General features: G+C 43.0%; 1 protein-coding gene across 3 annotated transcripts in view; it reads left to right on the forward strand.

Moving 5' to 3' along the window:
- The window catches only part of LOC144508544 (uridine-cytidine kinase-like 1), a 137,047-nt gene that overhangs the window by 46,475 nt on the left and 72,238 nt on the right, over window positions 1-18,334 (forward strand). The window contains exon 1 of one of the 3 annotated variants that reach the window (XM_078236575.1): window positions 6,256-6,570. The exons of the other annotated variants lie outside the window; for them this stretch is intronic. Coding sequence (XP_078092701.1) covers window positions 6,503-6,570 — 68 coding nt within the window. The 5' untranslated portion in view covers window positions 6,256-6,502. Of the gene's footprint in view, window positions 1-6,255; window positions 6,571-18,334 lie in introns of those variants that run through there. 3 annotated transcript variants of the gene reach the window in all.

The following is an 18,334-nucleotide window of genomic DNA, read 5'->3' on the forward strand; positions in this document are numbered from 1 at the left end:
TTTAGTATAACTGATCAAAGCCTTCACAACCTGTTAGTTGCACTGAGGAAGTTGCGTCCTGCGGATTGGAGGCACATCATGGGCTGCTCCACTGTTGGGGAAAGAGGGAATTGCCTACAACTTCAATTGATTTCCACCTCAGCCATGAGAATTCCTGATTACATTCCCAACTCACCGCTGGGAAGAAAGGATACTGACCCAACAGCAATTTTGCAAATTTCTCTCTCTGATGCTCTCTTTCTCTCTCTCTCTCTCTTTCTCCCACCGACTGCCTCCAAACGTACCTCCACTGACACAGGAAAACTCACTCCTTCCTTTTAGGTCATTGACATTTTGTCAGAATTAGATTTGGATTCCAGCCAGGATCATGTGTTTATCTAAATGCTGATGTGACAAAAACTCTTGGAATATAAATACTGCATCATAATTTGAATTACAGTGCACTGACCTTTGCCTCACTGCAAGTTCATTGCAAAAGAGTGAAGATAGAAATTCTTACCATTTGAAACCAAAACTAAATGTACTTTGTTTCATTTTACAGTGTCCTAACATATTAGCCTATCACTTTGGACATAGAAAATATATTGGTTAATCTGCAGCCTCCTGATAAGCCCCACGAGGTCCATGGGGAATCATTGATTGATCTCCCTGTGGGGTTCGTTGAGTATGAGTTCTCCTGGTTTCAGGCAGTGACCTGCCCAACTGGAACTCATTACCTGAACCTTTTATAAGGCAGACCCAGGACTGGGCCTGCAGAACTACTTGTCCCAGGCAGGGACTATTGCAGTTGAAAGTGGGCGGGGAATATCTTGGATAAAGTGCCTTCCAGGTTGTTAGCAATCATTTGTCAGGAATGGTGGCATTCTCCGACAGAAGGAGTGCAATGAAAAGCAGCCGCTTGCCCAGCCAAGTCTGCAGCTCTTTAGTATGACTGATTTTACTTTGCATTCTGAATTGATTTGATTTGATTTATTCTTGTCACATGTATTAGTATACAGTGAAAAGTATTGTTTCTTGCGCACTATACAGACAAAGCATACCATTCATAGAGAGGGAAAGGAGAGAGTGCAGAATGTAGTGTTACAGTCATAGCTAGGGTGTAGAGAAAGATCAACTTAGTGCGAGGTAATCATAGAAACCCTACAGTACAGAAAGAGGCCATTCAGCCCATCGAGTCTGCACCGACCACAATCCCACCCAGGCCCTACCCCCCATATCCCTACCCCCATATCCCTACAGGTAGGTCCATTCAAAAGTCTGACGGCAGCAGGGAAGAAGCTGTTCTTGAGTCGGTTGGTACGTGGCCTCAGACTTTTGTATCCTTTTCCTGATGGAAGAAGGTGGAAGAGAGAATGTCCAGAGTGCGTGGGGTCCTTAATTATGCTGGCTGCTTTGCCGAAGCAGCAGGAAGTGTAGACAGAGTCAATGGATGGGAGGCTGGTTTGCGTGATGGATTGGGCTATATTCCCGGCCTTTTGTAGTTTCTTGCAGTCTTGGGCAGAGCAGGAGCCATACCAAGCTGTGATACAACCAGAAAGAATGCTTTCTATGATGTACCTGTAAGTAATTCCAGTTGGGCTTCCTGAGTTATTACACCCTCATATTAAAATTAAGCAGGACAGAGATGCTGTAGAAACTATCAATGATATAACTGCAGCTTAAGCACAATGAGAGTGTTTTCATTCCTCGGCTCAACATTTTGTCAGTGTTATCAGTGAAGGGATAACCAATGCAGAAATATGTTTTGACAAGCGTAAGAAGAAAGCGGGACTTGGATAAATCTTTTCACTAAATGAAGTTAAGCACAAATAAAAAGCAACGGTGGTCAGCAGCTCCTCAACTGATGTTGAGATCTTCCTCAATCAGGAGTCAAAGTTTATTTTTTTATTAGTCACAAGTAAGACTTACATTAACACTGCAATGAAGCTACTGTGAAATTCTCCTAGTCGCCACACTCCGGCACCTGTTCGGGGACACTGAGGGAGAATTTAGTGTGGCTAATGCACGCAACCAGTACGTTTTTCAGACTGCGGGAGGAAACCAGAGCACCCGGAGGAAACCCACACAGACATGGGGAGAATGTGCAAACTCCACACAGACAGTGATCCAAGCCGGGAATTGAACCCAGGCCCCTGGCACTGTGAGGCAGCAGTGCTAACCATTGTGCCACTGTGCTGCCACTCCCCCCCCCCCCCCCCCCCCCAAACCCCCCTCCCCTCCCTCAGAACGGTGCAGGAGATTTGAGTAAAGGATAGGTGAGCAGGATCTGTTATCCTGTATCAATGGCAATCAGAACCTGTGTTCTGTAAATTGGTGCTTGCTTTTGAGTTGACCTCTACAATATTGAAGGTCAAACCCTGAACCGCCCGTGCAGCAATAAAAGAAATTATTGTCATCAAAATAAAATGATTTCTTTTGTAATGGTCATTAAAAAAAGACAATCCTAGAGACAGTAAAATGTAATATCGTAACGTGTTGGCCGGGACTTTCCACTCCCATTCACGTCAGGCAGGTTCACTGACTGGAGAGGAAAATATTGCGAAAAGGCCAAAGTCGCCTTTCACAATAATGTTAAATCAGAAATCGATTGCAACCCCTCACCCCCGTCAGTGGCAGGCCTCATTCCCAATGATTGGCATCAGGAACCCCATTGTAATAAATTAACATATCATTATGGGGCCGATATGGGGTGGCATGGTGGCACAGTGGTTAGCACTGCTGCCTCACAGTGCCAGGGACTTGGGTTCAATTTCCGGCTTGGGTCACTGTCTGCGTGGAGTTTGCACATTCTCCCTGTGTCTGCATGAGTTTCCTCTGGGTGCTCCAGTTTCCTCACACAGTCTGAAAGATGTGCTGGTTAGGTGCATTGGCCATGCTAAATTCTCCCTCAGTGTACCCATATAGGCACCGGAGTGTGGCGACTTGGGGATTTTCACAGTAATTTCATTGCAGTGTGACTGTAAGCCTACTTGTGACTAACTTTAACTTTATATGCTGGAATCATTCCCCCATGTCAAGAACTCCAACCAGGGCAGTGTGCTGTCATAATGGCGGGCAGCACGATTGGTCTCAGAGGGTATGTACCTGGTGAGCAGTACTCACAGGGAGCTTGGAAGTGAGGGCAGCGCTCAGGCAAGAGAGGGCAGTGCCTTACCTGGGTGAAGATTGTTTCCTGGCTTGCTCGCTGTGCATTGAGGTAGCCTTTAAATGTGGCACCCATATCATTGAGTCACTGATCTGATGGCGGGACGGGTGAATCAGAGGCTGCCCATCAGTGATACGTCTCAAAACCCATGATTGCAACTTTCTTTTTCAAAGTCCTAAACTATATGGCAGAAAAAGCCACCATTGCCATCGGTGACCTCAGTGCCACTTTTCCTGCTCAAATTCGGCCTTTGCCAATATCAGAGAAAATCTCGCTCATTCTATTGACGTGGGAGCAATTTCTTTGGGCTCTGAATAATTTCAGGTTACAATGGAACTTGCAATTAGCCAGCAAGAGAGGTTGACTGTATTTTAACTAGTGTTAAACAGACATGAAATGGGTAAGAGCTATATTTCAAATATGATGCGAAAGAATATTGAAGTTATTTTTTATTCATTATTGGGACATGGGCGTCACTGGCTAGCCAGCATTTATTGCCCATCCCTAGTTGCCCTTGTTCAGAGGGGAGCTGAGATTCAACCACATTGCTGCTGCTCTGGAATCACATGTAGGCCAGACCGGGTAAGGATGGCAGATATCCTTCCCTAAAGGACATTAGTGAACCAGATGGGTCTTTCCAACAATTGATAATGGCTTCATGGTCATTAGTGGATTCTTAATTCCAGATATTGTTTATTAAATTCAAATTCCATCGGCCGTGGTGGGATTCAAACCTGGGTCTCCAGAACATTAGCTGAGTTTCTGGACTAATAGTCTAGTGATAATACCAGTAGGCTATCTCCTCCCCGAGTTGTGATGCTATATTTTAAACATCATTAGGCCTTATCTTGGAATCCAGGACTTAGTGTGTACAAACGCTCATTGCCTCGGGCCACTTGTGGCAAGATACTTGAGGTCAGCCAGCATCCATTGATTTTGTACCCCAGGAGATGTTGGCATGTTAAGTAAAAGAAACAATTTGGTGAAATCAATTGAAGTTGAAGTTACGCATTATGAAAGTTTGCTTAATTCCACCAGTACACCTTGAATGATTACTCCATTAAATCACTTCTCTTGTGCTGGACTATTAAAGCTCTGACTGGGAAGAGCATGGAGGAGAGCGAGTGCAGAACTTTGTGCCTGCCTCCATGTCAGTTTGCCAGTTCCATCCCACCCCCCTGGTCATTTTCCCAGAGGGAATTTGGGAGGGAAGGGCTATCTACCAAGAAGTGGTGGGGAGCCAATTAAGACACTTTAAAGGCCACTTAATGTGTATTGTCAAAGGGGCCTCCAGGACCAAGGATTAGGCTGCATTGTTGAAGTATTTATTATGAACCATGACCATAACTTGCGTCTCCATTAAAATTTGATCTTTTTTGTCCTCTATTTAGGCCTACTTTCTCCTTGTTCTCTTGCTCTTTATGCAATTAGTAAAATATTTTTGGGTTTTACTTGATTTCATTTGCCAGTGTTTTTTTTCATGCTCCCTCTTTGTGTCTTTTCACTCTGCACTTTCTGTACTCCCCTTGGTTTTCTGCAATATTGAGCTCTCAGCCTCTGTCATAAGCTTTTCATTGTTTTTTTGCTTCATTTCGCTCTTGTATAACCCTTTGACATCCAGCAGGTGGGTGCATCATGGTTTGGAAATCCCATTTTTTTACTTTGTGAATGTCTTTGTTCTGAACTCTCTTGATCTCCTCCTTGAATACCTCCCACTGCTTTGACATTGATTTACCTTCAAGTAGCTGTGTCCTGAGTCTCTTTTTGCCAAATCATGCCTCGGCTTAATAAAGTTAGATGTACTCAATTTTAGCCTCTTTCTCGTGATCTATTTGTGTCCTTTTGCACAACTATGTTAAATCATAGAATCTGGAATCATAGAATCCCTACAGTGCAGAAGGAGGCCCACCGAGTCCGCACCAACTCTCCGACAGAGCATCTTACCCAGGCCAACTCCCTGGCTTATCCCCGTAACCCCATGTGAGAGGAAAACAGAGCACCCGGAGGAAACCCAGGCAGATATGGGGAGAACGTGCAAACTCCATACATACAGTAACCCAAGGCTGGAATCTAACCCGGGTCCTTGATGCTGTGAGGCAATAGTGCTAACCACTGTGCCACCGTGCTGCCACCACTGTGCCACCATGCCGCAGTCTAATTGAACCACCAAAATACGCTCCCATTGATACCCCTGCCACGTGCCAAACTTCATTCCCCAAAAGTGAGCCCAGAACGACCTTCTGTCTCATTGGTTTTACTATGTACTGGTAAAAGAAATTCTCCTGGATGCATTTTAAGAATGTTGTGCCTTCTGTAATGTTCACCCTAATTTTATCCCAGGCAAACATTCGGGCAGTTGAAATCCTCTCTTATTGCTGTCCTTTGTTTCAATGCTTCCCAGCAATTTGCTTACATATTTGTGTGTCAATCTCTTTCCCACCACAGCTACTGCTGAATCAAAGATGACGTTACATCATGGGATGTTGTGAATGTTGAAGCTACTCACCAACATTTCAACTATTTAGAGACAGCTGAATATGGAAATTGGAACAATTTCACTTCCACGGTGTGCATTATATTGCAGCATGATAGTTGTCATGCATTTGTCCCCCTTGTCACTTAAATAAAAAGTAAAGTCTTCCGAGCAGTGTGCTCCTTCGATTTGAATTCACTGAGCCAGATTTCCAGTGAATGATTATGTGTTGTGCTAGCGGGTGGATTACGTGTTGTGCTACAGCATGGTGTGTGGCTTTATGAGTTTAGTTATGCATTCTAGGGGCTCCTAAAGGAATTGCCTGACATAATGCCATGAAGCACACTCCAGGAAATGCAAAGTGGTTTTAGTTGAGAGGCCACAATGAAAGCCTACAACTAGGTGGTGAATTGTACATTAAACAGTGGGGTTTTTTTAAAATTTAGCTGTTATGACTTCAGATTATTTATTTTTGTCCTGCTCTGGTCCATACCTTCCTTAAATGACCCATTGCAGCCAAATGTCATATGCAGATGACCGCTTACATCAAAATGGGCAGAGTGTCAAGGGTCTTATACGAAGAGACTGCTATTAATATCAGGTAATGAACTTAATCTCTGGGATACATTATCCTCTTATGTGTTTTGACTGCAGTTCGACCGAGAGCCATTGCTTTTCACTCCTTTTTGATCAGGAAAGGAAACCAGGGAGTTAGTTTCATTTTGAGTTTCGTTTTCATTTCCCTGACTCACCAAACATTTATGAGGAAGCCCACGGAAAAGCCAGCCAGAACGTTGCCTTAGTACTGGGCCATAAACAATGAAATAAAAGCCCAGAATTCAGTGTGCAGCCTGGAGAGTGCAAACAGCCCCATTGCAATTAGGATGAGCTCTCTCCCAGTTTATTCAGGTGCCAGGATATCTGGATGCTGGTCTCTAAGGTCAGATGGCAGGTAAGCTTCTTTGTTTTCATTTATTTGGTGTATTTTGATGTATTTTTAGGGTGCCCTCTCAAGTTGTTAAATGTTTTTGCTGTAGGCTTATTATTTCAGTTTGAAAATGATAAATGAAGTGATATATCAATGAATGTTTTGATTTGTGGACTTCTATAGCGATCTTCGTTTAAAGTTTATTTATTCATGTCACAAGTAGGTTTACAGTAACAGGGCAGCACGGTGTCACAGTGGTTAGCACTGCTGCCCCCGATTCCCAGCTTGGGTCACTGTCTGTGCGGAGTCTGTAGGTTCTCCCCGTGTCTGTGTGGGTTTCCTCCGGGTGCTCCGGTTTGCTCCCACAGTCCAAAGGACATGCTGGTTAGATGCATTGGCCATGCTAAATTCTACCTCAGTGTACCTGAACAGGTACCAGAGTGTGGCGACTAGGGGATTTTCACAGTAACTTCATTGCAGTGTTAATGTAAGCTTACTTGTGACACTAATAAATAAACTAAACTGAACAGTACAATGAAGTTACTGTGAAAATCCCCTAGTCGCCACACTCTGGCGCCTGTTCGGGTACACAGAGAGAATTTAGCATGACCAATGCACCTAACCAGCAACTCTTTCGTACTATGGGAGGAAGCCAGAGCACCCGGAGGAAACTCACGCAGACACGGGGAGAATGTGCAGACTCCGCAGTGACCCAAGCCATGAATCGAACCAGGGTCCCTGACGCTGAGAGGCAGCAGTGCTAACCACAGTCCCACCGTGCTGTGTTCATTGAATTTTACAACCTCTAGTTGAATGTATTCCTCGTGAAGGGATAGCTGGGGGAGGGGGCAGAGGGGGACATTACCAGCCTGTGATCAGTGTAACTTGATTCTAACAAGAGAGCAAGCCATCCCAAGCATGATGAGTATTATGATACTGTTACAGCACAGCAGCTGAGTTTTTGGTGAGTTTCTGCATGTTCTTGAGTCAGTGGCGGCGAGGGGGCAATGTACAGGACAGTAAAACAACACCTTGTTTTGCATGAGAGGTGGACACCATCAGGACTGTGGTGAAATGGTAGAAATTATATTCCCTATATAATACAAGCCACAGGGTGTCCCGGTAATTCCTTTCTGAAATGTGAGCAAGGCTGGTGTATGAGCTGGTGTTACATAAGAGTAACTGCTGCAATTCAGTTTCTTCTTTTATTACTGCATCTATTTTCCTCAACTAAATTTCCCTCAGTGATACACAATCTTCGGTGAGCTTCCCTTTCCTCCAGTTAAAACGTTAGGACTATAGAAGACATTGTCTTCAGCCATCCCCCTCCCAACCACTATCTTACCTTGAACCAGTCTTTGCCACCTTGTCATCCTATTGAGCTGCCAATCCCCACATTTTCCCCATCACAAAAGCTACTTATACCACCGCAACCTCACCTGCCTGTCAGCCTGTATGCTTCCGTATGTCTCGTTGGTGCTTTTGTTGTCTTCAGACTTGACTATTTCAAAGCTCTCTTGGCTGTCCCCCCTCCCTCAACCTTCACCCTCCATAATCATCTGCTCACCCAAAACTCTGCCACTTGTGTTCTATTCTACACCATCTTCTTTGTCACCTATATTGATCCCCCAACAAGTGGAGGGGTGTTACTAAATTGGTCATCAGTAACTAGTGGCATTTTCTGCAACTGTTTCATTGTGTAAAATAATAAATTCCAAGGAAGTGGCTACTGTTATATATTTGGTGCTATTGTTGCACTGTCACTTTAAGAGTCGAGTCACGTGTATAGTTTGTGACATTATCGGCTGCTTGGCAGGTGTTTGCCTAGTCTCCATCAAGCCCCTGTAGAGTCAACAGCTTATCAATAATCCTAAATCTCTGTAGAGTCAACAGCTTATCAATAAACCTGTGTTGTTGTTTTCACCCATCCCACCGGCTATTACTTTACATTATATACTGCACTTGCTGGATAAAATAACCTTAACAAGCCATTTATCATGTTTCAGTTGTACTATATAAATTGCACAATGTGGCAATTTACTCTGAATCACTTGACTGGTGAACTCATAGTCTGCCCGATTAGCATACATTTATACTGAGCTGCAATTATATACCTGTCAATAATTCATTTGCAATCTGCGCTAACAGCACAGGAATTTTTGGAATTTAGTTTTACCTGCTGAGGTGCTGTAGAAAATGCAAAGCTATAGGCCAAAGTACTGTGGTCAGTGTGACAAATCAAAAAGGCTCAATGCTGATCTCGAAAAAAGATGGCCACAGACATCTTGTGATCTCTATGGCATGGATTTCCCCTTTTCTGATGTTTGAATTTAGCACCAACTCAAGGTTCGCTCCAGGCAACAATAGTGATGACATCACGCAGGGTAAGTAGGCAATAACATTGATGTATTCTAACAGACAGCAAGCCAAGAAATACAATGCTATGATTATCCTTTACTTTCAATTAAATTTGATGGAAAGTGAAATAAATAATTCAGAAATGAACATGGGATTAAGGTAGAAGCTGAAATATATTTTTAAAAGTTAAAAAGCTTTTAAAATATATATTTTTTAAATTATCTTTTTTATCATCAGTAATCATCACTGCTGCCTCACAGCACCAGGGACCCGGGCTCAATTCCGACCTTGGGTGACTGTTTGTGTGGACTTTACACATTCTCCCCATGTCTGCATGGGTTTCTTCCAGGTGCTCCGGTTTCCTCCCACACTCCAAGGATGTGCAGATTAGGTAGATTGGCCATGGTAACTGTGTGGGTTTACTGAGATAGGGTGGGGGAAAGGGCCTGGGTAAGATACTCTGTCATCGATGGGTTGTGCGGCCTCTTTCTGCACTATTGGGATTCTATGAATCTATGATACCCTTAAAAATGCAGTTACATCTCATTCAACAATATGTAACTTTTTAAAGGGTTTATACAGTGAGACTGATAGCACAGTCTCATCAGTTGGGTGATTTGTAATTGATTGCAGTTGGTGAAGATCTCAACAGCGCACCCTTTTGGAGAAATATAAAATCACTTACAGAAATGTCTGCATTCCCATGTTTAACGGACCTGTGCTGACTCCAGAAGTTGCTGTCAGTTGCACAGGAATTTAAGTCACACAGCGACCAGGAAATCAAACAGGGGCTGAAACCAAAGGAGATTCTGCAAGCAAGGCTCACAAGCAAATTGAATTTCCGGTACACTGCTTGTGAGTTTCCACCTATTAAGACGCAAGGCAACATCTAAACTTTGCCAAGAATAATTTCTAAGATGCTATTTTTCATTTGCTTTTCTAAAAACTATTCCATCTTTTGGGACAGTCTTGGCTATAAGCTACTTCAGGTACTTTGCAATGAGGTTTGATCTGTGCAATTATCAGCAAACATCGCCCACATGCGACCAGTAGACCAAACCCTGAGTGACAATAGTTCCACCGTGTTCTTTGTGTCCTCTTCATTGCAGCAAATCTGAGATTTTAAATGCATCCAAAAACATGTTTTTTTCTTGTTGCCAACAGTGTCACAGTGGCAGCATATTGCATCAGACATTAATCTAGAGCATAGCATACTCAGTATTAATTGATGTGGTGTTACAACAAAGAAGAAATACATTTAAATTATATATACGTGTACCTACAATTTGTTACCAGAGGAAGGATAGTGTGGGTGGTGGTAATCTAAACAACATGATAAGAAATCTCTTCAAATAAAGCTAAATAAGGTGTGGTGATGTACAAAAGCAAATCTTTCTTTTTTTTTATATTTGTTCATGGGATGTGGCCATTGCTGGCTAGGCCAGCTTTTAGTGCCCATCCTTAATTGCCCTTGCGAAAATGATGGTGAGCCGCCTTCTTGAACCGCTGCAGTCCATGTCTTGTAGGTACGCACACAGAGCGAGTTTCAGAATTTTGACCCAGCAACAGTAAGGAAATGTGATATGTCAAGGATGGTGTGTGGCTTGGAGGGGAACTTGCAGGTGATAATGTTTCCATGCAGCTGTTGCCCTTGTTCTTCAAGGTGGTAGAGATTGTGGGTTTGGAAGGTGCTGTCAAAGGAGCCTTGGTCAATTGTTGTAGTACATCTTGTATATGGTACACACTACTGTCACTGTCTGTCAGTGGTGGAGGGAGTGAATGTTTAATGTTGATGGATGGGCTGCTTTGACCTGGGTGGTGTTGAGTTTCTTGAGTACAGTTAATGGAGCTGTACTCATCCAGACAAGTAGAGAGTATTCCTGACTTGTGTCTTTGTAGCTGGTGGACAGGCTTTAGGGAGTCAGGAGTTGAGTTATCCTCTGCAGAATTCCCTGCCTCTGACCTGCTCTGGAAGCCACAGCATTTATCAGCTGCTACCTTGGAATATATAAAAGACCATGAACACCAACTGAGGTGTAATTTCCTCCAGTGTATTTTTAGTGCAAAGTGAATGTATTTGTGTTTCCATTCCTGCTGTGTTAATTTTTACATGTTTAATTTCCAATTTGTTAGTGACTATATTAAAATTGCCCACAATACAAGAAGCACATTAATCAGGCTGATGGAAATTAGTGAGCACTGCTGGGATTGGGCAGGTCCTAGAAGAAGGCCCAAGGACCCAGGGACCAGATAAGTCTGGGGTTTTGGGTGGGTACGGTTAGGGAGGGATGTCGGGGGGTGGATATGGATGATGCAGTTGTGTGTTTTTTCAAGCAGGTGCATAGGGAAGAAAGAGGGAGTGTGCTATCTTAACAGTCTTCTCCCCGAAACGCAAAGGGCACCCAGTGTTATGGGGCGAGCAATGTATTATCAGTGTCAATTGGCTTGTTCACAAGCTCAATTGACCCTTGATTAGTTATTTAAATGTGTTGGGCAGACATTTTATAAGTTTGAGCCCTGGGAAGGTGGTGAGGTTGGCTCTCATCCTATTTTACCCCCCTCCTCCCGCCAAAAAAAGGGCTGGCGGGGCACCTAAAATCTAGCCCATTGTTCACACAATTGGCTTGAAGAGTCTGTTGTTCATTACATGGAGCTACTGAACAGCTTCCAACTGTTACAATAGGACTTGTGACTTCTGTTCATAAAGTGGATACTGAAGGAGCAGGGTGAGGATGAAGGAGGTGAGTGGGTGTGAGGGGGAATGGGGGTGAGGTGGGGGCTGAAGTGATCAGAAGGTTTAGGCGAGCCGCTAATTGCCTCAAGTGCACAAAGGCCAACGGTTTTCTTTTGGAACAGACATGAGCCTTTTAACCTGGCTACTCTGGACAAAGCCTGACTCCACTCCCATCATGGGCCTACCGCCTTCGATCCCTCTCCAGGCCACTTAATGCTTGAACCCAAAAAGGTACTGAACATCGAGGCAGAAATGGGATCAGGACAGAAGCTTTCGTCCCATCTCCTGATTCCTGTATCCCACATAAAAATCCAGCCCCTAGTTGATGTCACTGCCAACTTGGACATATCTGAGAAACATTAAGCCAAACAAAGAGAGGAATCATCTTTTGCACACTAAAGGAAGTATAACTGCTATTAACATATCTTCATGTTTTGGTGCATGACTCTACTCTAGGCCAGTGAGCTTGACGTCCGTGGTAGGGAAGTTGTTGGAGAGGATTCTTAGAGACAGGATGTATGTGCATTTAGAACGGAACAATCTCATTAGTGACAGACGGCATGGTTTTGTAAGAGGGAGGTCGTGCCTTACAAATTTGGTGGAGTTTTTTGAGGAAGTGACAAAAACGGTTGACAAAGGAAGGGCCGTGGATGTCATCTGTATGGATTTCAGGAAGGCATTTGACAAAGTCCCTCATGGCAGGTTGGTTAAGAACGTTAAGGCTCATGGGATACAAGGAGAGGTGGCTAGATGGGTAGAAAACTGGCTTGGCCACAGGAGAGAGAGGGTAACAGTTGAAGGATCTTTTTCCGGCTGGAGGTCTGTGACCAGTGGTGTTCCGCAGGGCTCTGTACTGGGACCTCTGCTATTTGTGATATATATAAATGATTTGGAAGAAGGTGTTACTGGTGTTATCAGCAAGTTTGCGGATGACACGAAGATAGCTGGACTTGCGGATAGCGATGAACATTGTCGGACAATACAGCAGGATATAGATAGGCTGGAAAATTGGGCGGAGAAATGGCAGATGGAATTTAATCCAGATAAATGCGAAGCGATGCATTTTGGAAGAACTAATGTAGGGGGGAGTTATACAATAAATGGCAGAGCCATCAAGAGTATAGAAACACAGAGGGACCTAGGTGTGCAAGTCCACAAATCTTTGAAGCTGGCAGCACAGGTGGAGAAGATGGTGAAGAAGGCATATGGTATGCTTGCCTTTATAGGACGGGGTATAGAGTATAAAAGCTGGAGTCTGATGTTGCAGCTGTATAGAACGCTGGTTAGGCCACATTTGGAGTACTGCATCCAGTTCTGGTCGCCGCATTACCAGAAGGACATGGAGCTTTAGAGAGAATGCAGAGAAGGTTTACCAGGATGTTGCCTGGTATGGAGGGTCTTGGCTATGAGGAGAGATTGGGTAAACTGGGCTTGTTCTCCCTGGAAAGACGGAGAATGAGGGGAGATCTAATAGAGGTGTACAAAATTATGAAGGGTATAGATAGGGTGAACAGTGGGAAGCTTTTTCCCAGGTCGGAGGTGACGATCACAAGGGGTCATGGGCTCAAGGTGCGAGGGGCGAGGTATAACTCAGATATCAGAGGGATGTTTTTTAAACAGAGAGTGGTGGGGGCCTGGAATGCGCTGCCAAGTAGGTTGGTGGAGGCAGACACGCTGGCATTGTTTAAGACTTACCTGGATAGTCACATGAGCATTCTGGGAATGGAGGGATACAAATGAATGGTTTAGTTGGACCAATGAGCGGCACAGGCTTGGAGGGCCGATGGGCCTGTTTCCTGTGCTGTACTGTTCTTTGTTCTTTGTTCTTTGTACCATAAGTCTATTACCTGTTCGGAAGGAAAGAAGCACTGACATTAAGTGCCCAGGGAGAACAGCTACACTTGTGATAATCAATTGACAATCCCAAGTATTTTTTGACCAGTAAAATACAGTTTATTAAACCAATTTTCAGGGTCATCTCTGTCCCTGAATGAAAATACTGTTCTCTTAGTCAGCTTTCAGTATCACAGAATGGTCACAACATAGAAGGAAGCCTTTCGGCCCATTGTGTCTGTGCCGGCTCTCCAAAGGGCAATTTACCGAGTGCCACTCCTTGGCCCTCTCCCTGAGCCCTGCACATTCAGATAATAATCTGATTCTCCTTACATACCTCGATTGAACCTGTCTCCACCACACCAATTGCTTTCTATGTGAAAAAGTTTCTCCTCATGTCTCAATTGCTACTTTTGCCAACTACATTCAATCTGTGCCTTCTTGTATTCGATCTTTCCATGAATAGGATCAGGTTTCCCCTATTTACTCTGTCTGGACCCCTCATAAATTTCTACACATCGATCAAATCTCCTCTCAACCTTCTCCAAGAAAAAGAGTCCCTATCTCTCCAATCTGTCTATCTATCTACATATGGCTGTGACACAAACCACGCTGATATTAACTGCGAGGGCGTCTCAATGTGAGACATTAGTTTGTGGTGGTGTTCATTATTGTTTTTGAAATGTTGTGAGAAGTCATGTGAAACCACGCATGAGAATAAGTAGCCCAGTTGTATACACCAATTACTAAAGGCTAATTATTAAATGAAAGAAAAGACAAATACACATGAACAGGACTATAATTCTTTAAGACACATAAACACTGGAGTAATCCATATATATATACACTGTTTTGTCTAGAAATTACCCCTTTTTCCAAACTATATTCCCGTTACCTGAATTCAGTAAGACTTCCCAGTTCTGCAAACAACATCCATCTTAAACAAATCTATAAGTTAAACCAAGCTTATAGTTACCAGACAATACCAGGAAGATGATCCAGTCTGAGAAGTGTCTTTGCCTGGTTCAGTGAAGATAGATAAATTGCCTTTACAAAGGTTTCTGCATTAACTTGGCTGTAAGATTTTAAAGACAACCTTTGCTACTAGCTGGCTTTCTGTTAAAGGTTGCCCTGGCCTTCCTGTGAGATGTTTAAACTGCTGACCTTCCAGTGATGTTGAACTGGCCAGGCTGCTTCTGCAGGAGTTGACAATTATACCTTGGCTCTCTTTTATTCTGCGTACTGTTTATTGGCTCATTTGTTTCTTCTACATTCATGACTCTCAAAAATTAACATCTGTATGTCTCTCTTGATCTCTCAGACATCTTGGTAAATTGCTTCCTGATGATAGGGCCATTTACATTTGATCTTATCTAGATGTCTGCTAATCTTGTTACTGGGAAAAGGACGCATCTCATCAGCCCCTCTGAATGTGGGCTTCAGACAGATTCTCCCTTATTGCTAGGTAGATTACATCCTTTCATTCCCTTTGTTAATTCTAGCAAATCCATGACAGGCCGGAAAAAGATGGGCTGTAAAAAGATAGATTGTCTCTCAACATCATCTGGTTTCCATCTTTATTGTTTCCAATGTAGGGGCATTCAAATTAAAATGCATTGGCAACATGCAACTATAATCCTGGCAGTCTAGCTCCTGCAGTTAAAACAGTTTGATGCTATTCCTTAATCGCTGGTTTGTCCACTTTGAGTTTCTAGGTTTGTCAGTCTGGGAAGGTTCTTTATAATGCCTAAGGCTTCCCGGTGGATAAATCCTAAATCAGAACATCATAATCTGCTGGTATCAATAATGTGGATATATGAAATTTTATGGGAACATGGATTTCAGTTTTGCATCTGATCCGGAAATAAACTTTGTATCAGCAACCTGGGCCCTAGCCAACAGAGCTGCTGCTCCTTTGTAACATTTTGGATGCTTGACTAGAACAATACACATTTACTGCAAGGATAATTATTTAACTGTTCAAAGTATGAAACTACTTTTAATCTTATCATGCCACCAAAACACACTGATGCTTTTTATCAGATGCTTTGATAGCAAATTGGGGAGTTAGGGGCAGAGGCATTAGAATCACGGTTCACGATCTAGTCGCTTAAGCTGAATATGAAAATACATGGATTGATGTAACACAGGCAGCACGGTGACACAGTGGTTAATGCTGCTGCCTCACAGCGCCAGGGACCCTGGTTCAATTCCGATCTTGGGTGACTGTCTATGTGGAGTTTGCACATTCTCCCCATGTCTGGGTGAGTTTCCTCTGGGTGCTCTGGTTTCCTCCCACAGTCCGAAAGACATACTGGTTAGGTGCATTTGCCATGCTAAATTCTCCCTCAGTGTACCCGAACAGGCGCTGGAGTGTGGCGATTAGGGGATTTTCACAGTAACTTCACTGCAGTGTTAATGTAAGCCCACTTGTGACACTAATTTAAAAAAACACAGGATTCAATATATCTGTTCATAGCCAATGTTAAATTACCACTGAGCAAAGCCTGTTTGTTCAAACATAATGTCAGAAAATAAGTTCAACTTTCAAAATAAATAGATGAAGTTTAGGTGATGACCTTAGGGTAACCTTGTTGTACATATGCAAACTGACTAATGCAATTGCTCTAAGTATGTTAAGATTTCCTCAGTTTCTGGAGCATGTTTTTTCTCACAGAAACTCATTGTTTTTAAGTCTTAAAATTCTGCCAAAGCTCTGGTGAAGTCAGATTTCACTTGAAACTACCGCCCACCCACCACGGGAATCAGAGGGGGCGAGGGGGGACAATGGAAAGGTCCATTGACCTCGGGTGGGATTTTACGGTTTTGGGATGAGCGAGGCTATAAAATCCCGCCCTACAAACTCTGTTTCTCTCTCCACAAATGCTGCCAGACCTGCTGAGTTTTTCCAACACTCTCTGTTTACTCATAAAATTCTAATGTTTTTTTCATATAAGTGGCTAATTAACTTAAAGGACAAGATCTGCGACAAATTTTAAGTCTTTTGCTTTATTAATGTAGGAGAGCAGAATCGAAAGAATTCAGCAGACATTAGTTGGAGAATGAATAAATATTTTACTAAAAGATCAATAGTACAAGGTACACCATAGGACGTTCATCGGGGTTAATAATTTTCTTGCAAGGACGTGGTTTTTATGCTGAAATTTGACGTGCTGTTTTTATTACAACTGATAAATTCAATCATGTTATTGTGAAATATGAGTTTTAAACCTTAATGATAATTCTAACTGAACTCACCTGGAAGAAAACTGACAGGATCGGTATGGCGTCCTGTTCTATACCCCCAGGATCAGGAGGTTAAACAGCATTACAAAATTCACACATAATCTGTGTGAACTGTGTGCATGCTACAGCTGTGTTTGTCAGTGACTTTTCAAGTCAAAACTGCAATGTAAGACTATCTTGTATGCTGGAAGTGGAGAATGGGAAACACAACCTGATATTCCATTGAAACATCACATGCTTTATTCCTTCACAGGTTAGTAAAATGGAAATCCTCTATCATGGAGCAATAATGTATAATGAGGTTCTGACATTAATCTCACCAATAATTTTAATGGCCTGAAATCCATGTGCCAGATTTTCAGTCTTCTGCTTTCTCCCAGTGGGCGTGCGGACTCGTTCACCCCTCGTCGCTCATTGTAATCCTGCCTGAGTATGTGTACGTGAATTATCTTTGTAAATATCTGATCAAAGGTGTAAGTCCGAAAGATTCACTGCTACTTAACACTCAAGGCATCCAAATGCAAGTTAGTCTTCCTCTGAATGTATTGGAAAATTCGTTCCAGAGAAACTGAGCTGCTGAATTTCGTTGTGCTTCCCATTGTCCACTTCCAGCATACAAGATAGTCTACATTGCAGTTTTGACTTGAAAAGTTATTGACAAACATAGCTGGAGATGGCACACAGTTCACACAGATTATGTGTGAATTTTGTAATGCTGTTTAACCTCCTGATCCAACCATGTTAATCGTTCTGATTGCTGCAAAGTGCTTTTATCAAACGTAGATAACCCAGCATTACAGAGTATTTAAGCACAGAAATAGGCCATTCAGCCCAGCAGATCCATGCCAATGTTTAATCCCCACAGGACTCGCCTTCCACCTTAGTTAATCTGATTTCATTAACGTTTATTTTCCTTCATTTATTTATCTAGCTTCCCTTTCAATCTATCTATCCTGGTCCCTTCAACGACTCCTTGTGATAGTGAGTTCCACATTCTAAGCAGTCCTGGGTAGAGAAATTTTTCCTGAATTCCTTATTGGATTTATTAGTGATAGTTCTCCTGGATGGCCTCCATATCAGCAAAGAAACTGGCAGAATTTTACAGCCCACCACCCCCCCCGCCCCCCCATCTCCCACCCACCTGCAAACCTGCTGACGGAGGATTTCAAAATTCCATTTTTGGTTCATTACAAACTGGGTATGAAATGAATCCCACGCACGTTGTAAAAACTCTATTTCCAATTTTGCAGCCTCTTGCCTGTATATTTGGCAGTAGTTAAAATCACAAATGACTATCATTGTACGTCGTTTGATTCATTTCACTTATTCCTTACATATTTCTTCCTTCACCTCCTTTCTACTATTAGTCTGTCTTTTGTAGTCTGCCTTAGGGTGACTTATCACTTTTATTTCAATCCACGTGAACTTCTGAGCCCTTGAAGCAAGCATTGCAAAATGTATTTCAAGTGGTTTTCCCAAAATGAACCCATAGTTCCATTTAACAGAGTCATAAAAATTTATAGCAGAGCAGGCCAGATTTTCCCCAAAGATTCCTGACTCGAAAACAAACCCAGATCCTGCTTCCCACCTCTGTGATGAGAATTCAGCCTGAGGTGT

Source organism: Mustelus asterias, chromosome 20, assembly GCF_964213995.1.
Source record: "Mustelus asterias chromosome 20, sMusAst1.hap1.1, whole genome shotgun sequence".
In the NCBI taxonomy this organism is placed as follows: Eukaryota; Metazoa; Chordata; class Chondrichthyes; order Carcharhiniformes; family Triakidae; genus Mustelus; species Mustelus asterias.